This window comes from Ursus maritimus, unplaced genomic scaffold (assembly GCF_017311325.1).
Source record: "Ursus maritimus isolate PB19 unplaced genomic scaffold, ASM1731132v1 scaffold_25, whole genome shotgun sequence".
Taxonomy (NCBI): Eukaryota; Metazoa; Chordata; class Mammalia; order Carnivora; family Ursidae; genus Ursus; species Ursus maritimus.
Window position 1 is genome coordinate 9795618 of NW_024425008.1, and position 22675 is coordinate 9818292.

At 57.6% G+C, this 22675-nt stretch overlaps 1 protein-coding gene across 1 annotated transcript in view; it reads left to right on the forward strand.

The window, feature by feature from the left end:
* The window catches only part of PRIMA1 (proline rich membrane anchor 1), a 61165-nt gene extending 43577 nt beyond the window's left edge, over positions 1 to 17588 (forward strand). Inside the window, exon 5 of the mRNA XM_040641501.1 lies at positions 14411 to 17588. Within this exon, the coding sequence (XP_040497435.1) occupies positions 14411 to 14513 (103 nt within the window). The 3' untranslated portion in view covers positions 14514 to 17588. The remainder of the gene's footprint in view (positions 1 to 14410) is intronic.
* Positions 17589 to 22675: the final 5087 nt, after the last annotated feature.

The following is a 22675-nucleotide window of genomic DNA, read 5'->3' on the forward strand; positions in this document are numbered from 1 at the left end:
CTGAAAGTAACAGGCCCTGTCTTTGGGAGGCTCACTCAAGGCGCCTAGGACCTAGGAGTATGGAAATAGTCCTTGCAAGGTTGGGGATGGAGCCACTGGAGGGAGGCGCCATGTTGGTTTGGCGCAGGAACTGGATTTTGGGGTCCTATCTACATTCAGACAGTAGTTCAAACTGTGGGACCAGGAAGAAATCACTGTAACCTCTTTGACCCTCAGTTTCCCTACTTGTAAAACGGGGAGGAAAGAATGACAACCGTATACTGTCGTGAGGCGTAGTGAGGTGCTTCTGTCCACAGTATGCGCTCCATGTATACTCCGCAGTGCCTGGCATACAGTAAGTGCTCGCCAAGTACTCCTTAGGCGTCCATTGTTTCGTTGGTTGCAGATAGAGGAGGGAGGGTGACTGAGGGAGCCAGGCTTCTCTGGGGGGAAGAGAGAGGTTGAGATGCCTCAGAGATTTTCGGGAAACGTGATCACAGCTGGGTCCTGGAGGATGAACAGGGGAGTCGTGAATGATCCAAACAGCAGGCTCGCTTTCACCAACGCTTGCGGTCCTTTCTGTAACTCTCAACCCACTTTGCCTTTCAAAAACGACCACCAGTCCCCACCCCCCTCATGGAGCTGGGATCTGCCACGGAGCGTGGCTGTGGGTGGGGTCTGAAGAGGTTTCAGCTGCATCGGGGCCCTAAGTCCAGTAGAATGGGCCATGTTGTGGATGCCCGCACCCCCCCACCCCGATTTACAGCACAGCAGCTCTCCCTAGGTCCCCTGACCTCCAGGCTTCCCAGCCTCCAAAAAACGTCCCCCCTCTAACCTAGCTTCCCGGGACCTTGGGGGAAGGTAGAGTCAAAAGACAAAAATGTTGCAAAACACCTAAAGGTCCTAGGCATTGTTCAGATATTTCTTTTTTTTTTTTTTAAGATTTTATTTATTTATTTGACAGAGACAGAGACAGCCATCGAGAGAGGGAACACAAGCAGGGGGAGTGGGAGAGGAAGAAGCAGGCTCATAGCGGAGGAGCCTGACGTGGGGCTCGATCCCATAACGCTGGGATCACGCCCTGAGCCGAAGGCAGACGCTTAACTGCTGTGCCACCCAAGCGCCCCTGTTCATATATTTCTAATAAAGGTTTTGAAAATTCCCGAAGGCCCGAAGTTAGGGGGTCTCTATTAAGAACAATCGTAACACCTAAACTATTTCACTTTAGCTTTTCCATCGTTGTTCTATGTGATTTCACTTGAATAATTCAAAAGTAGAATGAGTAAAATATCAGGTTTAAAGTCTGATGACGAGTTCATGTTCAGGCACGGAAGCTGACGGGCCAGATCAAGTGGGACATCCTGGCAGGATGCGAGGGGGACAGGGTCCAGGTACAGCCGCTCCACGTGGATCGGCCACGCCCTGGGTATCTGCCTCCCGGCCAAGAGCCCCTTCTGCCGCCTGCTCTCATGCTGTCAGATAATGTCCAAAACCAATGACAAATCACAAGGGAGTAGCTGTGGCCCAGCTTCTCTTCAGCAAGTGCGGAGGGGAATGCTCCTGGCCCCCCAACATTCCTTCAGTTCATCTTTGTCACATCTTTTTCCAATCCGCTGTGTTTTACAGATGAGGAAACAGGGTCAAGGGGGTAAAGGGAACTGCCCAGGATGGCACAACCAGGGAGCCATGGACCCCGAATTTGAACCCAGAACCATGTGACTCCAAAGCCCAGCCCTGACTGCGGCTCCTTACCACTGAAGAGCAGACCTCAATATTCCTGTCTGCCCTTCCTCAACGGTGCCCGGGGACCTGGGGTGTGGCTGTGCTCCTTTGAGTTTGGAAGGACAGATGGACAGAAAGGCCCCAAGGCTCCCAGACCCTGCAATTCAGGGGAAGGCCTGGCCTTGGAAACCAAAGAGGATGCGTTGGGAGACTCCCGGGAACACAGCCAGTCTGATTCCCAGGTGTTTTGCAGGCGCCTACTGTGTGCCTGGCCCTCAGACAGTGAAATCCAGGCCGTGCCCGTGGGCTGCTCATCTGACCGAAGGGCGGTGGGAGGCAGATGTGTGCACGACCACGACCACGTTACGAGGCAGGTGACGGTGAGGCTCTGGGAGGCTTGCTGGGAGCCTGTGTCGCTGAGGAGTCACGGCTAGCTCTGATCCGGATGATAAAGCATTTGAGCTAAGAGCCCGTGCGGCAATGGGGGGAGGGTTTTGAGAAGCCCAGCAGGGAGGCTTTCCACACAAAGCCACCTGTGTACGCAAAAGCCCCAGGACACTGGGAAGCTCCCGGACCACCATGGGAAATGAGGCTGGAGGAAGCTGAGTGTCTGACTGGGGAGGCGCGGGGGGGCGGGGGGTACTCTCGGTAGGCACAGGAAGCTACTGGAGGTTTGCCGGGAAGAGCATGCAAGACCCAGCAGTGGCAGTGCCAGAGAGGGGGCCACTGTCCCCTCCAGGACGCCCCTCCCACTGGCCCTCCCCTCGGAGAGAGGCAGCATTCTCAGGTCACTTCCAGAAGTCACTTCTGCCTTCCCTCTCTGCCCCAAGCTTCTGAAGAAACGTGCTGTCTGCTCCAGCGTCAGGAGGGCAAGAGGAGAACTAACTCACATTAATAGCTGACTGTGGCAGCGGTGCTGGGCTTTGCTTCAGTGGAGCTGGGGGTTTCCCAGGAAGGCCTGTGGGGGTGCCCCCTCGTCTCCCCTCAGAGCAGCCTGAGGGGCCTCCTTTCTGCCCTCTGTCCCCTACCACAGGCTCTGAGCTCTTGGTTCCTGGATCTGTCAGGGGCCTGGAAAGACACAGAACCCAGGCCACGTGGCTCAGTTGATCCCTTCCAGGGGCGTGGGCGTGGCTCCCTCCGGGAGTGTGGGTGGGGCTCCTTTCCAGGGGTGTGGGCGGAGCTATCTTCCAGAGCTGTGGGCGGAGCTCCTTCCAGGAATGTGGGCTGGACTCCTTCCAGGAGTGTGGGCGTGGCTCCCACCCAGAGGTGTGGGCGGGGCTTCCTCGAGGAGTTTGGGCGGGTCCTGGGAGCAAATGGGGGCTGGTGAAGTACTCCAGGACTAGTAGCAGTGGGGGCCCTTAGCGCCCCTAGGACCAGGACAAGCGGAGGAAATCGTGCCACAGAAACTAGAGAACCTAGAGAGCCCGAGACTCAAAAGAGGGGCCGCTTAGTAGGAACTATGGTTGGAACAGATGGAGATGAGCCCCAAAACAGGAAAGGAATGGGAGAAACACCCCAACCTCTCTCTACCCTCCCTCGTCTCCTGAGGGCGCGTCTCATTGGCTAAACCCAAGGAACAGGGGAGCCCAGGACTTGCAGTGGTAGGTGTCAGTCTGCCAAGGCAGAGGGCAGGGAGAGGACAGAACGGGTGAGTGGGGACAGAAATAGAAACCAGCACAGCCCCTGCTCTGCAACAGCCCCATGATCCACGTCCTTCTCTGTGCAAGCCCTGGGATATGGGAAGAAGACCCAGCCCTCCGCTCCTCCAGACCTCATCATCCAGCAAGGGCATCCCAGCCCACAAGGGCAGATAGTCAGTGACTGGAGGGGGCTCTGTTCAGGGTCAAGCAGAGGCAGAAATAGAGGCCAGCACTCCCAGAAGTGGCCTGGAAGGAGGCCTGTGTGGGAGAGGCTTAACCCCTTGGGGGAGGGGGGGGCAGCCCAAGTTATAGTCCTGTCGTGAGCAGATGGCCCCCACTGCTGCCCGGGCTGACCTCTTCTGCTGGGGGCTGTAAGAGATAGCATCAGGCCAGCCAGCTGTCTGTCTGCATTTGTCTCCAGAGTCAATGGAGGATTTCTTGCTCACGGCCAATTCTTTTTGGTTAATAATTCATTTGAAACATGCCTCTTCTCTCAGGAAACAAAAGCATTTCATGTCACTGTAAAACCATTAAAAGAAAAATTCAGTGATAAACCCGGGTCTTTTTTTAACTCCCACAGCCTGGAGTCTTAGGGGAGGATTTCCAAGAGATCTTTGTGAATGGCCCCAAAACAGCCTTTGGGAACCAGATTGCTGGGAGGATGGCTCTAGAATCAGCTGGAGTAGGAAGGTGGTTCTGGAGACGCCAGCGTGGTTTGGCTTCTGGGGTGCAGGCCTCAGGGTCCACAGGCCTCCGCAGGAGTGGGAGGAGACCGGAGAGGTGCAGAAGTGGCACCCCGCAGGGCCCTCACTGGGTAGACCTTGGTGGGAGGTGGGGTCAAATCAGCACTTCCTACTCACAGACTTAGTGAATCAGACTGCATCCTGTGAGTCAACAAGTGCACCCAGAGTCCCAGCTCTAAGCTGGGTGACATGGTGCTCGGGGGTGGAGGGCTCCAAGGCGGGGAGCCCAAGGAGGGGCACCTCCCCCAGACCCAGGGCCCTGAGAGGTTTCTTGGAAGGGGGAGGGTGTTAATCAGACCAAGGGGCTCGGAAGGGGAGTTGCTCACAGCGGGACTAGCTTATGCACTGGCCCCCAGGTCCCCTGCCAATGATGCCAAACTCTGCCGGGTCCCAGCCGTGGGAGCCCACGCGGCTCACATTTCAGCGGTCCTTGCCATGAGCAGCTTCTTTTTCTGTATTTTTTTTTTAAAGATGCATTTATATATTTGAAAGAGAGAGCGGGGCGGGGGGCGGTTTGTGGAGCAGAGGGAGAGAGAGTCCCAACCAGACCCCGAGCTGAGCATGGAGCCTGAAGCGGGGCTAGATCCTAAGACCCTGAGATCATGACCTGAGCCAAAACCAAGAGTCGACGCTTAACTGGTTGAGCCCCTCAGGCGCCCCAGGCAGCTTTTTCATTCACAGCTGCAGGGTGACGGAGCCTCCTCTCAGGCCTCCTCCCCACCCCCAGACATGGCACGCACGGGGCCTCAGACAGCCTGGAGTTGTTCAAAGAACCCGGGACTGGGAGTCCAGACCTCTGAGCTCGGTTCCCAGCCACCCCACAGCTCAGCGGGTGTCGCTGCCCTCCCTGGGCCTGTTTCCTTACCTGTAAAACGAGGGTCCTTTAAGTCTCTGTCCAGCTCCTAAGTCTTTGTTTCCATCCCTAGATAGCTAGAGGACTGGCCACTAGGGCATGTCACTGCTCAGAGGTATAAATGCTGACGGAAGTGCTTGCCAAGGTCTAGGCCAGGTGGCAGGGCTCTGCTTGGCGCAGGGGCTCCCATCGTGGGTGCTCGGGCATAGTCCCCACCCTCGAGGCACACACCTCGTGGGGCGGGAAGGGGGAGGACACAGTGTTGATCAGACCACCCTCGGAAGCGGAGTATCTGAAGGGGCTGCCAAGCGGAGATAAAGGAAAGAAGACACAAGGAAAGAAGCTATTGGTCCAGGACGGGGTAGGGACCTCAAACAAGCAACGATCGGTGTGAGTCACCAAGACGAAGCGCCAGGGCGCAAGGTGCCCGCTGTCCAGGTAGGAGGGCCAGGCCTGAGCCCTGCCAGGCCAGCAGGAGGAAGTTCACAAGCCCCTGGACTCTCAGGGGTGAGACTCCTTGTGGGGGTGGGGGGGAATTGCATTTGCAGCTTCTCTGACAACCACACCGTTCCGTGCAGAGAACACTCGTGCTGCAGAGAAGGGATGCCCATCCCCTGCAGGTCCCCCTCCTCCAGTCACCCCCACACCCCAGGCACACGAAGAACACCTTTCCTCCTCCTCCGGCCGTCCGTGGCACGGGGCCTTCACCTTCTGTCATCGATTTGCCATTAAGCCACTTGACGGCCATCTCATTCTGATTTACAAGGTATTGGCGGACAGACAGCGAGAGGCCGCAGCGCAGTGTGGCTGAACCCGCAGACCATTGATCGCAGGCGGTGAGCAATCGCGCTGCTCCCGGGGAGTGAGCTCCCGTGCGCGTGCGCCCGAGGGGGCCGAGCACACACTGTCACTGGGCTCTGATGCTCCTCGGCCCGCAAATATTTGTGGAGCAACTACGGGTGCCAGGGATGTGGAGATACGCAAGACAAGCCCTCGACTCCTCACTGGCAGTGTAAGCAGAACAAATACACACACACACACACACACACACACACACACACACACACACAAGCCGGGGTGGCTCAGACCGGTAGGCGTCTGTCTTCGGCTCAGGTCCTGACTCTGGAGTCTGGGGATCAAGCCCCGTGTCCCACTCCCTCCCGGCTGACCAGAGAGTCTGCTTCTCCCCCTCCCTCCCCCCCAGCTTATTCTCTCTCTCTCTCTCTCTCTCAAATAAATCATTTTTTTAAAAAAGCTGTTAGCAAATAAATAAATAAGGTGCTTTAAAAACCTGAGTGCTATGAAGGAGGGGGACTATCCGAGAGAATTGGAGGAGAGAAAGAGAAGAGGTTGGAAGCAGGGTTGCTCCCTGCACCCCAAGAGTCAGGAGTGCTGTGCCTGCTTCGTACATCCACAACCCCCTTTTTAAATTTTTATCGAGGTAATACAGGCACATGGTTTAAAATGTCAAACGTGCCACAAGCCTGGTAAGAAAAACAGCAGCCCCCTGACTGTACCCGTCTCCCCGCAGCCACGTTCTTGAGAGACAACCGCTTCTGGGTGTCAGCTCTTCCGGTCTTTCTCTCCCTGCTCTAAGCGATGTGTATACGGCCTTGAGGATTTTCTTGCCGTTTCACGCATTATCTGTTGACTTTCTAAGGTGCAAGGCTCAGCGCCTTCCCAGGGCCCACAGAGGTACAGAATACCGCCCTGTCCCCATCCCCCACCTACAGGTGCCTCCCAGGTGGGGATCGCGACCAGAGTCCGCCTTAGCAGACAGCGTGCTGTCTGCGGCTCAGTCACCTCGCTGCCCTGAGCCAGCGACACCTCCTCTCAGTGCACGCTGCTACCTCAGGTGATCCATCCCGCGGGGCCGGGTTTGCCTGGAGCCTCTGTCCTCTCCGGGGCCGACAGGCAGATGGCAGCTGCCTGGGAACTTGCCACACGCAGCCCTCTCCCTTTCCCATCCTTCGTGTGTCTCTCCAGCCTGACGGCATGGTGGAGTTGTTTCAAGATCTTTCCTGAATCAGAGACTCCATAGCCTATCAGCCAGCGAAGTTCATTTTCTTTTTAGAATTGACATTCTCTTTGGAGCTTTGGGACGGGGGTCCGGGAAGGGTGGGCTCTTACTGAATGTGTGGCAAGTAGAGATGACCTGGTGGCCTGGAGTGGAAGGGGTCTGAGCCAGAATGAGCCTCCCAGGTCAGGGGAGGAAACTGAGTCCCGGCTGGGGAAGAGAGCTGGCTCAGGTCACGAAGGTTTCCAGCCCCGTCGGTGCTCTGCGAGCTCGCGGGGAGCTCGTCTAGCCACGCACTGCTGTTCCTGTCACAGCTCAGCCCTCCCTGCTTCTCACTCGGGCCCCGGCTCAGACGCCCCCTCCTCTGACCAGCGTCCTGGGCTGTTCTAGATCTTTCTTCCCTGCGCCCGCCCTGGAGTTGGAGATTTCCCTGATTTACGTCTCTGCTTTCTGCTCTAGGCAGATTAATGTTGATGTTTACACGTGCATGTGCCCCTGCATGTGAGTGAGGGACTGTGTGCACGCGATCACTCCCACGTACATTGGAGGGGAGGGGTCGTCTTGTCTCCCTCATCTCTCTCCCCTGTGGCATCTGGCCTGTAGTCACAATTCCGTGACTTTCTGTGGCTTGAATAGAGGCTTGTTTACGTAGACTTGCCAGATCCTACCATTTATTTATTTATTTATTTATTTATTTATTTATTTATTTGATGGAGAGCCAGAGAGAGAGCAAGCGGGGGGGGGGCACAGGGAGGGGAGAATCTTAAGCAGACTCCCCGCTGAGCCGCTGAGCCCCACACGGGGGCTGGATCGCCAGACCCTGAGATCATGCTCTGAGCTGAAATCAGGAGTTGGATGCTTCACCGCCTGAGCCCCCCAGGGGCCCCCAGATTCTACCTTTTAAATTAGCAAACTCTATGGAGAATTTCAGCGAACTCCGTTTTTTTCTCTCCCTCTGGGTAAGTGAAGTAGAATCAGCTTTTCAAGGAGATAACGTGCGCCCCGTTTTAAATGCCTGGCCCCCCGCGTCACCAGTTTGGGCTTCCTCCTCTCGCCGCCAGCTCGGCTCCCCTCCCTCCAAGCCCCAGTGCCTTCCGCCTTCTTGCTGTACGCAGCCGGTGTGCGTGCTCCGCGACTCAGTGGCCCCCTGCCCGTGCCCCAAGTGACCCGGCCTCCCTCCCGCCTGGGCATGACACACTTGGGCAGGCCCCGCCATCGGCGGCCTCCTCCTCCCCAGCCCCAGCGCACACACCACCGGCCTGGCCCTGCCCCTACCCCCGCCCCCCTGCGGCCTGCGCAGTCAGGATCAGAGCTAGGCAGGAGGAAGACAAGACAGGTGGGGCTCAGGGACTGGGGACAGGAGTGGAACCATCCAGACTCATCTTGGATCAGCTGCTGGGAGCGAGACATTCACCTTGAAGGCACCTCGGATCCCTGGGGTCTTGAGACTGGAGCTGTCTCTGCGCCAAAACCTCTTGGGCAGGCGGAGCCGGATGCAGTGATTGGACACTTGAGACCCAACTGTTCCCATCTGTCACTTCTCCCTGCTGCCTCTGTCAGTTCCTGTGACAACACCACCCCCCAGATGCCAAATCCAGCCTCTTCGGCTGGCAGTCGAGACCACCACATCTGACGGTACTGTGAGTCGAGTCAGAGCCAGTGGGCTCCGAGGAGGGACCACCTCTGGCCGAGTGCCGAGCGCGGAAACATGGCCGTGGCCGCTCCGAGACCATCTTACTTCCTTCGGGACCTCAGCTGGATTCAGGGAACAGATTCTTGTGCTTTGTTGCAGGACCAAGACTCAGTCTTCCAACTCCAGGGCTGGTGGTCTTTCCTCCGGGGCCCACAGACACCCTCCAGGTGGCCCAGGGCTTGCTTTTCCCCGGAGCTGGGCTCAACACCCAGGCTTCTCTTGAGTCCTGGAGGCCATGGTATCTCTCATCCTTATCTCCTTCACAGTCCTCCCTCCAAGGAGAAGAGATGGGGCCCAGAAGGGGCAGGGGCCCTGTGTGTCCCCATCTGCCTTGGGCTGAGATGCTCATTTGGGCTCATTTATGCCCCCTCCCCGCCCCCACCAAGGGACCCACCTGCTGTGATGGGAGGTGGGATCCTGTCCTGCTGGTGGGAGGCCGGCGGCAGGGGGGAGCGGCTTTACGCAGTGGGGCACGTGGCACCACAGGCCAGTCGTGGCCAGAAAGGCAGGCTGGTGGTGGGCATGCTCGGCACCCGTGGATGGGAGAGCCACACGGGTCCCTGCTCCTCGGGGTCCTTTTGTCACCAGGAAGCTCCATCCCTCCTGATCTCACCTCTTTAGACAAGCTGGGTGGAGGTGTGGGGCGGGGCGAGGGGTAAGACAGGAGTCCCTGATTTAAGGAGTCCTCAGATGGCTCCCCACTGCCCTCAGCGTGAGATCCGAATGCCTGGCCCCTCTGGCGCGGTCCCAGGGCCAAGGCCAGACCGCGAGCCTCACCAACGCCCACCTTCGGCCTGCTCAGCCAGAGGGGCTTAAACAAGGAAGCCCTAGGCAGGTGGTCCAACGGCGGCGGCGGGGACTGGGGGTGGGGGGCTGGGTCGGAGGGTGAGGACGCTGGTCAGCCGCATACCTTCCACAGGTGAGGGGAGGAGCTGTGCTGGGTCAGAAATGAGGCTGCTACTTCTCAGGGTCGGCAGCTCCCCTGGGCGGCTCGCAAAGGCCTTTTCTGGCTTCTTGACCCAGGTTTGGAGAAGTCTGCAGGCGACAAGGGCATCTCATCGCGAAAGGGTGTGTGTGTGGGGGGGGGGGTGCATGGCTGTGAGTGTACGGGCGCTCTTGTGTGTGTATGTAGGTGTATGGGTGTGGGTGGGGTACGTGTGTTTCAGGGGTGGGTGGAGGGGAGGGTGGATGCTTTCGGAAGAGGGAGCCAAGACCTCGAAACCTCATGGGAAGCAGCCCCTTCCGTGGGGGGCATGACACAAGGAGCGAGCTGGCCTCCCTCCCTTGTCAGGCTCCTCAGCGCTTTGCCTCCAGCTCCCCCAGCAGAGCAGCAGGCTGAGTGAGGGTGGGACCTGTCATATCACTGTCAGCAGGACCCAAGAGGCGCGCCTGGGTCCTGGCCCTCCCTGCCCAGGCCGGCGTGCGGGCGGGGGCAGCTCCGCGGAGGCCGTGGCTGATGGCCTGACTCCCCCGAGCTGTCAGCACCGCGCTCCATGTAAAGAACGTGCAAGGCCTGCTGCTGGCCGGGCCAGGACAAGGGGGAAGGGGTCTCAGGGTGGGGGGCCCACCCTCCGGCAGGCAGGAATTCTGGACATGGCCAAGGAAAAGCTCACTCCCCTTTCTCTTGGTTTTAGGAACCATGCCTTGTAGGCCGTCGTCTGTGGCCATCCCTTCCTGCACCAGGGTGCAAATGCCTTTCTTTGGTTTAGTGGGACCAGCCCTGGCTGGCTCATGGCGCTGCGGAGCCAGGCTGGGTCCCAGCAAGCCTCTCCAGCATTTCCGGAGCCCCACGGGGCACGCATTAGGTAGGAAGTCTGTGCTGACTGGAGAGCGCTGGCTGCCACCCACCCACGAGACAGCTCCCCGCTGACACCTTCCCAACGGCAGTACTGAGAGCTAACAAACACTTACAGAGCACTTACTGTTTGCCAGATGCTCATCTAAGTGCTTAACCCACATTAACGTATTTCATCCTCCCAACAAGCCTATGAAATGGACACCATTATTGTGCCCATTTTATGGACCAGGAAACTGAGGCAGAGAGGGGTTAAGTGGCTTGCCCAGAATCACACAGCTGGAAGTGGTGGGGCCAGGGTTTACTGAGCTGTGACACCCCCGCCTGTGGGCAGCGTCACCCTGAAGTGCCCTGCTGGAGGAAGGACAGTGTGGGGAGGGGCAAGGCAGAGCCATCTCCCACTATAGCTAAAACTCCAGATTCCATTGGGCTTCCGTGAACCCCAGAAGGGCTTTGGGAGTGGGCTGGGGCAGCAGCCCAGAGTAGAGTGGTTGAGGGCTCAGCTCTGGTGGAGGAGGGGAGCAGACCAAGTCCATTTCTTAGGAGAACCCTTGGGACAGCGACCCCCCAGCCCTCGCTCCCCTTGCCATGCCCAGACTCTTGGAATGCTCCTGGGGCGGCGGAAGGGGGTGGTGGGAGGCTGCATCAGCCACAGGTGCCACTTTGCTAGGTGGAGCCCCTGCCCAGACCCCCTTTGTTCTTCCTTCCTGGAAGTTGGCTGGGGCCATCGAGGAGGCCCTGGCTGTCTCCTGTCTCCTTGCCTTGTCCTCAGTGTCCCTCCAGCCAGGCTTGCTTCCTGCCAGGCCTTCTGTGCCAACATTTCCCTCCAAAGCCCTGGGGAATGCAAAGGGATCTCCTAGCCAACAACCTGGCTCTAGAAATTTCACCTCTTCTCCTGGCAGAAGAAACCCTGATGACTTCCTACCCTCACCCTAAACAGGTGGAAACTGTGCCCTCCATGCTTTGCCCGTTTCCATGGGAGTTTCTTCATCTCTCCATTATCCACTCTGGAAGGCCCTTCAACCTTATCTCCCCTGACCCAGACCTGCTTCAGTTGACTTTTCAGACCTAGCCCAAGATTGAACATTTATTAGGGAGAAAAGCAGGGTGGATTTGGGCTCAGAGACTTTTGTCTGTTCCTGTTTCCTGGAATCCTGATGCTGACGTCCATGCTCCCCTCGCACGTTGATGACAAGTGCAGGACTCTGACTCCAGCCCGTCAACATGGGCTGTCTCTGTTAGAAAATGCACCCCTTAGCCGGTTTCCCGGGCCATGCAAACTCAGAGTCGAGATTGAAGCCCACCCAGCAAGGTCAGAGCTGCTCAAAGCCCCTGGAAAGGGTGAGTGGCCCAGGGGAGAAAGGAAGGAGATGAAGGGGGAAAGGCCCAGGGAAGGAGGCTGCCTCAGAGGCTGTCATTTCCACAAGCCTGTCACAAACAAGGCAAACTATCTATCTGACCCCTACAAACCTGGGGGTTCCGGAAAGTGTCCCTGAGCGTCTCCATAAATGGGGTTCTTGGGATGTGCTGTGTTCAAGCAAAATGAGACAGGCCTCTTGGAAGACTCTTGAGAACTTTTGGAACTCCCCAGACAAGGGTGGAGGAAGGTCTTCTCAAGCTGATGGGACCAGAGCCTGTGTTGGGGGAAAAAGCCTGCTGGGGATGCTGACTTAATGGAAAGATGTCTGGACCAGGATATGGTAGGAGCAGATGGTGGTCCAGGCCCTGACACCAACCAGCTGGGCGTCCTTGGGCAAGTCACAGCTCTCCCTAAGCCTCAGTTTCCCCATGAAATGAATCTCTTTACCCCAGGCCGAGCTCCTTCAGGGGACCATTGTGAGAGGGGACAAGAAAATCTGTAACCAAGAGTGCTTTGCACAAAGTGTGATGGGCCGCGGGAGAAAGTGCTGGTTTGCATCTCACGTTTCTAGAAGCCACCGTGGCTGAGCCTGACACCCGGAGGGAGTGCTCTTGGGTTTCTCTGTGTTTTGTGAGCTCATTCTGCAGCGAGGAAAAAGGGAACAGTGAATAGATGTGTTCTCAGGGTGTTGCCTCTGAGCGGGCCTGATAATCCCACCCATGAAACTACTGACAACCACCCTGCAGACCTTGCCTCCCCTAAACTAATTCACCTTAGGCTTTATCCCCTAGGCACCCAACTGGTCACCAGGTACAGTCCTCTTCAGCCCGGGTTTGGGGAGGCTCTGAGGACGTTTGAGAAGGCAAAAGCAACCGATCACCAGGCTTTCAAAGATGGCCATGGCATTCAATTTAGACAACGCGCAACAAAGGCCAGGTCAGGCTCGGCCCCAGCGGTAGTGGGGACACAGGAAGTGACTGAGCTTACAACCCCACAGGCCTCAGAGTCACCCAAGAGGCAGCAGTATTGCAATATGGGATTGGGCTGCACAGCCTACAGGGCCGAGATCGGGAGGCTGTAGCCAGCAGGCCCAGCGCTGGGGCCGGAACCCACCTGAACCAGTCAGGAGAGGAGGTGGGATTGGGGCCAGGCCAGAAAATAGGACTGCAGATTCGGAACCTCTGTGAGTGGGCAAGAGCCTTCTCAGAGCCTCCCTCCCAGCCTTCCTGAGCCGTGTATGGATGGGAGCAATGGCTCTTGGGGTTAAACAGCCTCTGGAATGAGCTGCAGGTGGCCCAACATGAAGTGTTTGAGAACCACTAGCGGGCACTCATTTAGTTTGACATTCACCACCGTCTGCCACCATCAACACAACCACCATCACCACCACCTCCATCACCATGACTACTGCCAACACCAGCTGCATCACCATTACCATAACCACCACCATCACCACAACCACCACCATTGTCACCACCATCATTACCATAACCATCACCATCAACAACCACAACCACCACCATTGTCACCACCATCATTACCATAACCACCACCATCACCACAACTGCCACCACCACCATTGTCACCATCATTACCATAACCATCACCATCAACAATCACAACCACCACCATTGTCACCACCATCATTACCATAACCACCACCAATACGACCAAACTGTCACCGTTACCATGACTACTGCCAACACCAGCTGCATCACCATTACCATAACCACCACCACCACCACCATTGTCACCACCATCATTACCATAACCACCACCATCAACACAACCACCACCATTGTCACCACCACCATTACCGTAACTACCCCAACACAATCAAACTGTCACCATTACCATAACCACCACCAACACAGCCATCACCACCTTTGCCACCATCACCATGACTACTGCCAACACCAGCTGCATCACCATCACCCCAACCGCCACCACCATTGTCACCACCATCAGTACCATAACCACCACCATCACAACCTTCGCCACCATCACCATGACTCCTGCCAACACCAGCTGCATCACCATTACCATAACCACCACCACCACCACCCACTCCACCATGACCACCACTTCACCACCAAGTCCACCCCCATCACTGTTCCCGCCACCTCAACCCCCCATCACTACCACCAGCATCGCCTTCCCCACCATCCTCTTCATCACATTTTCCACTGACCTCTGACCACACAGAGGCAAGGCTGCAAAGTCCAACCTCTGGCGCCTCTCTTTTCACCCTGCACCCCAAATATTCATCTTCACGTCTGCTCGCTCATAATCAAAGCGATTGATCGAACCCCGACCATGTGTCCTACTAGGCTGACCTAGTTCTCATTTGTCAGAACAGTCCCAATTCACGCCTGTTGTCCCTGCTTCATTATTAAAACTCCTGTTTCACTCTCAGCTGTGCCCTGGTGTGCACGACACATGATGTGGTCACCCTCGTTGGGACCACCTACAGCTTCTGCCTGGCCCCCAGCAGGGCCAGCAGCCCAAGGATGCTAACCCAGAACAGAGCCTGGTGGGCTCCCTGGAAAGACATGATACCCGCACCCTTTCACTGGTCATTAATGTCTGTCCCTGCCTCCCCTCCCAGGAAACCCCTGAGGAAGGAGGAGAACGGCACCAGTGTCGCTGAATACCCCATGACCTCCTCGCAGAGCAACAAAGGGGTGGACGTGAACAGTGCCGTGGTGTGAGTCTGCGGACCCGGACCCGCTGGCCAGAGGGGCACATTGGTGGCGTTAGTGGACCCGGGAAAGCAGGTGGACCCGAGCTGACACTGGGCTTGTCCTGGACTTCCGAAGGCGGAACCATCCTCTTCCCAGCCTTGCCCCTGGTCGGCTCGCGGGCAGGGCAGTGCAGACCGCGGGCCGAGCTGGGCGCCCCTGCACGCAGCTCCCAGGGGCAGCGCCGCCCTTCCAGGCTCTGCACGTCTCCTCCCTGTCTTGTCTTCGTTTTCCTGTCTTCCAGCCGCGCTCTGACAAATGCGGGGAGTCTGTCTGGCTGTCTGTCTGCTGGGCCAGGGAGGCATCCCACTTTAGCCAAGAGAAGGGTGATCCAGGGGCCACTCCCCTGCTCGAAAACCTCTCCTCCTCCCCAGCAAGACCGTCTGCTTCGCCATTCACCACGTGTCCCCACAGAAGCCATCGGCACAGCCACGAGACGTCCCCTTCCAGAGGTGCTTCCCACACACCTGTCACCGCATCTGTGACTGTCTTCAGTCTTCGGGGCCTGCCTCCTCCCTCCCATTCCCACCCACATCCGGGGCCCCTGGCTCTTGGCCCCTGACCCCCTGCCACGGAGGGCTGTGAGCCCAGCCCGTAAAGCCCCCTCCTGACAGCAGACAAAGGGGGCTCTTTGAGCATCTGACCTTCCAGGGGCAAAACAACTCACTGAACACCAGGCCAAGGAGCCAGGAAGGACCGAGCCTCTCTGTCTGTCCTCAGACTCATCCCCCAGCCGATCCTCCTAGGAACGGACAGCTCCGTGTGAGCCAGGCCCTGCCTACATCCGGCGGAGGCCGCCACTTGTGCCAAGCCCTCTGCGGGCGCCCCGGGCTAGGCCAACCCGGCCTGGTGCTGGGTCCCCCTGATGACACCCCTTCCCCGCCGAGGCCCTGACCAGGTTCTCAGACCCTCTCCTGAGAGCCCCCGGCCTCCCCTCACCCACGAGGAGGTGGTGTTCCCCAGTGCTCCCCTTGGAACGTCTCTTCCCAAGGTCTTGTGTTCCAAACGTGCTAAAACCTCCGGAGGGGGTTGGTGGACGAAGGGAAGGAAGGGGATGGAAGGAGAAGACGCTCCATGCCTGGTAATCCCGGTCCACCGGCCCAGTGGGCACACGACTAGCCCCGTGGAGACAGCGGCCTGTGGTCTGGCCTCCCCTGGTGGATTGGGAGAACACTTCCCACCCCGTGGTTCCCTCACCTCCCATACCATTGCTCAGAAGGAACTGGACACATGTCATGGTTCGACTCTCTCTGTGTAGGAACTTAGCTAGGTGGGCCCTGCCTGCCTTCCAGACCACCAGGCGTAGTTCTCTGGAGGGTATTGGCCACGGTGAGACTTGCCCATCCAGGTAAGCCTGACAGAAAACAAGTCCCCATTCGGGCTGAACCTTGGAAACCCGTTGTCCCGGAGCCCTTGTGTCCATGCAGGGGTCTGTGGTCCGTTGTGCTTCGGAGGGCAGAGGGGAGAAGGTGAGTTTGCTGGGACCCTAACTCGGGTCCTCCCCCAGGTCACCAGGAGCAGGCTGAGGACAGGCCCAGACCCTCCCAGAATCGTTCTTTCTTCTCTTCAGTTCTCTTCAGTGTGAGGACCTGTTCGGGGTTAGGATTTGGATTTTGCTTCCCTACCTACGTTAGTGCGGCACGGTGCCGCCGGTGGCCAGGCTCAGTGCCCCCAGCGGGTGGGCGCTCGGCAGTCCCCTCTGCCCACGCCTTCCACTCCCCCAAGGGATGCACGGGGCGGGGGGGGGGGGAGCAGGAGGCCAGAGGGTGCGGGTGTGCAGTGGGTGCTTTCCCTCCTGGCCTGCAGCCTCCCGCCGAGCCCCTGCCTGTTCCCTGAGCAGACACCCAGGCAGGACCTCCGCCCTCAGCACGTGACCCCCTTGGCTCAGAGGGATGGGAAGGCCCCTTCAGTTGGAGGGGAGAATCCTGGCCAAGGGGTCGTGGAGGGGGTGGGCAGCCAGCCTGAAGAGACATCAGGGAGGCAGGGCAGAGGCCCACTTTGCACAACCCCACTGGTCCCACCTTCCCTGATGCTGGCTTCCACCTGGGAGGGTTTACCACTAGCCAGATCCTTCAGCCCCTGGCAAGGCTCCCTGTGAGGAACCTTGACAACCACCCACCACACTCTGGGACCAGTGTCCCCTTCCCTGGGGACACAGGAAAAGCTAACATTTATGTGTAAATTGCCCCAAATCACATTTGTAGTCTCTTCTCACTCAGTGAAAACCAAGAGAAGAACCAACCCAGTTCTTAAGAAAGAATCTACTTGAGAAGTCAACCCACCAAACCTACAACTGGCCATTAGGAAACTCTCACACGTGGCAGTGAGGGAACCTCACGGGAGTTTTGGCTTAAGTGACAAGAAGCGTCCATAAAACCACACGGCCTGGTATTTGAGCTCAGAACTTTTATTTAAGAAATGTATCTGCAGTCCCTCCACACAGACCAATCCTCAGACTCGCCCAAACCTTGAGGTCGAGAACGAAATGCACATTTCTTCTCCGCCTTTTCTCAAATAGATATTTTTTAACCGTCTCCTAGTTGAGCCCAACTTAGAATGGCCCATAGGATCTCCCAGAGTTTTTAGGTGTTCCCTAGAAGCTTCTAAAGCAAGTTTTGGAAGAAAGACTAATAGCTGTAAAAATATAGACATATATATTATATATAGTTATATATATATATATTTAAAGAGATATCTATATCTATATAAAATCACTGTACTCTCCAGATCTGTACAAAGTCCCAATTCAACAGCCCAGGTAGTGCGCCATCTAATGCATGAAGGTAAATACCCTGAGGTCTGCCTCCCGGACGGTGTGCCGAGCACCCACAGGAAGAGGGCTCTTGTCTCTAGGAGCTCCGTCTCCGTGGACAAATGTGGGGTCCGGCCGTCGGGTCCACCAGCGAGCCACGACTGTGGATTTTGTGCAGAGACCACCCAGGGAGCAGGACAGGCAGCGCCGGGGTGGGGGGCAGGCTGGATGCCACTTACAAGGAAGAAAGTACCATGCCTTTTTTATTTTCAATAAAAATATACTTATAAAGATGACTGTCCATTGTCTTCTGTGGATGGGGGCGGGGGGCGGGTCCTGGGCAGTGGGGGGCATGGGAAGGACAGAGCCGGCTGAGTGTGGGGCTGTGACCTTTCCCGGAGGCTCTGCTACAAACCCAGGCCTGGGCTCCGTAACTTGCTTGCCTTATTTCCATACGGTTTTATCAGAACACCCCAAGGCCGGCGTTGATGGGGACTCCACGTTACCAATCCTGTCCCTCCTCCCCCCACCCAGCCATCTTGACCTTTGACTCAGTTGAGAAGAGGGTGACCAACTGTCCCAGTTTGTCCAGGTACCAGGCAGATGGGACCAGCCGGGTACCCTCATTTGCCAAGTGCTCATGGGATCACGGCGGGCCACGCTGGAGGGGAGATGGGTCAGGCCTGTGGCCTCCTACTTGGTCCAGTGTCCAGACTTCAGCCCCCGCCCCCAGAGTTGGTCTGCAGCACCCCTTCACCCGACCAGTGGCTGGGAGCACCACCGCGGTGTGGCCTGCCCCGCACCTCCAAGCAGAGGGAGTCCAAAGAGCAGAGCACAGGCCGGCCCCAGGCTCATGGGCTCCCCAGCCGGAGTGGAGTGTGAGTCCCCTTTTCCAGCCGCACCCAGAGCAACCCTTCTTCCCAGCGGCCCCTGGAGAAAAGCGGCTCCCGTCCAATGGGCCCAAAGCAATGGAGGAAGTGTTGGCCCTGCAGCAGGAGTGTTCCCCATGGAGGGGTGAGCAGACCGGCGGGACATCAGGAAATGGGTGGGGCTGGAGTCTGAGCCCAGACAGGCGTCTTTGGCCTCCAGCCACTGAGGCGGACCCCAACCCATACCATTCCCCTTGGTTGGGGTGTTGCTGGGCCCGCCCCCCTCCCCCAGGTTCCCCAGGCTCCAGAGTTAGCTCAGTGGCAGCAACCCGGAGGGCCCCGAGCTGGGGGCCAGGTGTCTCCCGACCCCGTCCCACGGCTTGGGGGGTGGTCAGCTCCGGGCAGGGCTCTGGGGGCTGGGCGTGGAGGGGAGCCGGGGAAGTTCCCTCCCAGAGCCAGTAGAGCCCACCACCCAACCTGGGACTCCCTGAGCTGCCATTTGCCAAAACTTGACACAGGTCCTGGCACACAGGTCCTGTCACTGCTCCTACTGTCACTGCTGTCACAAGTCAGAAAAGGCCGCCTTCAGGCCCTAGAGAAGCTCCTCTGCCCGCCAGCCACCCGCATGGGTCCCCTCTGGGAGGCCGCGAGGATCCAGAGGGACACCTCAGGCCCTGGACACACGCCTGTGCGGTCTAGCCTGGCTGCAGCCACAGCAGCAAGCCGAGGCCCCCAGGGCCTCCTGGGGACCGAGCAAGGCCAGCCTGCGAGGGGGTGGAGGGCAAGGGTGAGTACAGGCCCTGGGGAGCTGGTGGCACAGGCAGCACCACCCACCTCGGCTGGGGGCCGCCTGCCAGCCTCCCACCTCCTCCCCCCTGTGTCCCGCTGCTGTCACCGAGGCGGTGGCATCCGCCGGTGTCCCTGTGCTAGAGTCACTGACCCTGGCCGGTGGGTGGAGGAAAGGCTCCTCCTCCTTCCCTCACCTCTTGCTGCACGAGAAACACCTAGAACACGGTCCTGTGAGGAGGGGTAAGCAGCTGCACTCAGTTCCAAGTGGTGGCCTCACCGTGGCCTCACTTTGGGCACACTCGCTGGCCCACCTAGCTCGTGACCCGCCTCACTGGGCCAGTCACTTCCCCCGCCCCTAACCCCTGCCCGGGCACCAATGCCAACATCAGCCCTGGGGAAAGTACCGGACTCTCCTTGACGCGGGTCTGCGGCAGGCTCTCCGTCCCCAGCACCAGCAGGCCCCCCGGCCCGGGCTCCAGGCCCCGCCATGACTGCCTCTCTGTCCTATTCCCATGTGGCCACGTCTCACCTGCTCTCTCTCTGCGGCTGCCTCTTCCTTAAACACATGGACACAAGCCGCCCGTGCGCAGAGCCCGGTGACCTCGCCTTTTCAGCTCGGTGCCCACAGCCCTGCATGCATAGCTCCGACTTCCTACTCTCTTCTATGGAGACTTGGGTGCTCTCCTCTGTTGTCTGAACCCACGAGCCCCCGGAGAGCCTGTGTCCACTCAGACCCGGGGGGCTGACCATGCTGCGCCTTGGGGATTCAGAGAAACAAGAGGGGGCCCTGCCCTGCAGAACCAGTTGGGTGGTAGGGATGGACCCGAGATGTGCGCGCTAACAGCGACACCAGTGCAAAGGTGGAGGGACACCCTCGGCCACCTTCACAGCGCTTTGTATACATTACCTCTCTCTACCCGCCTTGCAAGCCTAAGAGGCACGCAGGTTGTCCCCATTTTACAGGTAAGTAAACTGAGGTTCAGAGGGGTTAAGTGACTTACCAAGGGTCCAAAGAGCAGTCTGGGGCAGAGCTGATATTCAGATCCAGTTCTCTGTGGCTACAAGTTCTAGGCCTTTCCAACCCAGACAGGGCCTCAGATTTCAAATGGTGCTTCCCATCTCAATATACATCCAATTATTTTCCCATCTGACATCAAGAGAGTCTTCCTGGAATGGCTTCTCCAAGGGTGGGGACAGGAAGCAGAATCCTGCACCCCTGAGGTTGCACTGGGCTCTCATCATTCCAGCCGCCTGTTGGGCGCTGTCACCATGGCCTTGTCTACAATGGGTGGTCGTTCAGAGTCATTCCCTTGCCACTGAGTCCCTGGCCTCAGGACCGTGCTCCTGCCCCCATGCCACACCCCTATTTCTTCCAGCAAGTGTCCTCAGGGGTCCCTTCTTGTCAACCAACCTCAGCCAAGGGCAGCCTCTGGCCAACAGAGAGGTTCTTCCAATGGTGAACCCCAAAAGGAATGGGGTCCAGGCTACATCTCTCTTCTCAAAGGAACTTCTTGAGTGAAAGCATGCTCCTTTCTTTGCCAAGACAAACACAAAAACCTTGTCCCATCCTTTCCCTGAGGCATGAAGTAGAACACTCGGGAATTCTTCCTGGAGCCAAGATCTGCTCTGAGGTGACTCGCCGTCTCTAGCATTAAAACTAGAAGCAACTGGGAAATTTTCTATGTTACTCCTGGCAACCCCACCCCACACCTCTTAATTTAAAGACAAATGTCAGGGCGCCTAGGTGGCTCAGTCATTAAGCGTCTGCCTTCGGCTCAGAGTGTGATCTCAGGGTCCTGGGATCGAGCCCCGCATCGGGCTCCCTGCTCTGCTGGGAGCCTGCTTCTTCCTCTCCCACTCCTCCTTCTTGTGTTCCCTGTCTTGCTGGCTGTCTCTCTCTCTGTCAAATAAATAAATAAAAAATCTTTTAAAAAAATGAATAAAGACAAATGTCCTCCTTTCCGGGCTCTCTGACACACAGGGATTACGACATTCTGAACAGGGATTCCTAGAGGGGCAAGGCCCTGCCCCAAAGAGAGAGGCACTCTGATGGCGGCCTTGCAGATATTCTGCTCACACGGGGCTGTATCCAGAAGTGAGCCCAGCCCAAGGAAGGGCAATCCCTGCCCAGGGACACGGAGGGGTCCTAAGGTGGTGACAACACAGCCCACCGCACAGCCAGCCATCAGTGAGGCTGCTCCGAAGCTGTCCTCCAAGAGCAGAGCTGAGGAAGGTCTGGGGCGTGAGGCCAGCTTCAATGCCACTGACTTTTGCCTGGAGGTTTGCCCTTCACCTTTCAAGCAGGACATATTCTCAGGGGCTCTCATGTTCTTTAGAGGAACTCAATTTTTCTATTTCACTTTTTATGTCAAACATCAAAAAAAGAGTGTGATAAGCGTGTCTGGGTCATGGGAAGACAGAGAGTTTCAGAGCCACAGTTGGGTTCACGGCCCGTTGATGACAAATGGCACTATCGCCATTATCGAGGGTGATGGGATAAGAAGCCGCTGGACACCGTGGCTGGCTTGCCTCCCCTCCGCCAGGCCTCGGCACACATCGTGCCTGGACTCTGCGTCGAGCACTCTCCCTTCTCTGTCTCCCCACACTCCCCAGCAAGCTCATCCAGGCCCAGGGCTGCACGTCCAGCCTCAACTTCCCTACTCGCCTCCAGCAGCTCACTTCCTGTGAACAGCTCTCTCATCATAGCCTAACACGACTCCCCCTCCACGGCCCCGCAACATCCCACCTTCCTCGTCTCCACCCGTGGCCTCATGTACCACCACTGCCTCTCAGGACAAGCCTTGGCGGTCATGCTCTCAGCCTCTGTGCCTCGGACCAGCGGCCAATAAACCAGCGAGTCCTACCATGTCCATCTCCGAAGCTCAGAGCTTAACTCAGCTTAACCAGCTTAACTCAGCAACCCCCACCCCAGTCCAAGCCCCCACCACCTGGACTCCAGGGAGAGTCCCGGCCTCGGCTCCCTGCTTCTACACCTGCGGTCCCCACCATCGGCTCCCACAAAAGCTGGGGGATCTTTACAAAACCAAGTCAGATCATACATGAGTTAAAAACCTGCCCACGACTTCTTCCACGATTGTAATAAAAGCCACACACCTTCCCCTGGCTCACAAGGCCCTTCCTGACTTGGCCCCCGCTTCTCCCACATCCCCAACCCCCCGGCCCCTCCGCTGGGCCACCTGGCCTCCCTGCTGCTCCTTAAGTGCCCGCTGATGTCCTCACAGTCACTCTGTCCCCAGCGGTCACCATGTGGCTTTCTTGGGCCCCCTGCTCATTGTCTCTTCTACTGCCTCAGTTCATTTCCATATAGAACTTCTCAGCCCAGGGGCCCATGTTGATACCTGCGCGCATTTTCTTTACGGCCTTCTCCTCCCATTAGGATAGAAGGTCCCTGAACAGGGGCCCACTCTGGTGTTTGGTTTTATTCATGGCCAAATCTCCAGCCCCTCAAACATTGCCTGGCACAAGAAATATTTGTAGAGTTAATTAACGGAGTAATTGTGGGTTATGAATTTAACACCATAAACACAGAATAAAAAAAAAATACAGCACTTTATTGCACATAACTCTTCAGAGCCCCCGCCTTACTGCGGGTCGGGGTGGGAGAGTAGAAAAACCCGGATTCGCAAATTGATGGCATTTGGGCCTCTTCTCATTTACCTAGTCTCTTTGGGATGATTCTGTCTCCTGGGTGGCTGCTCAGT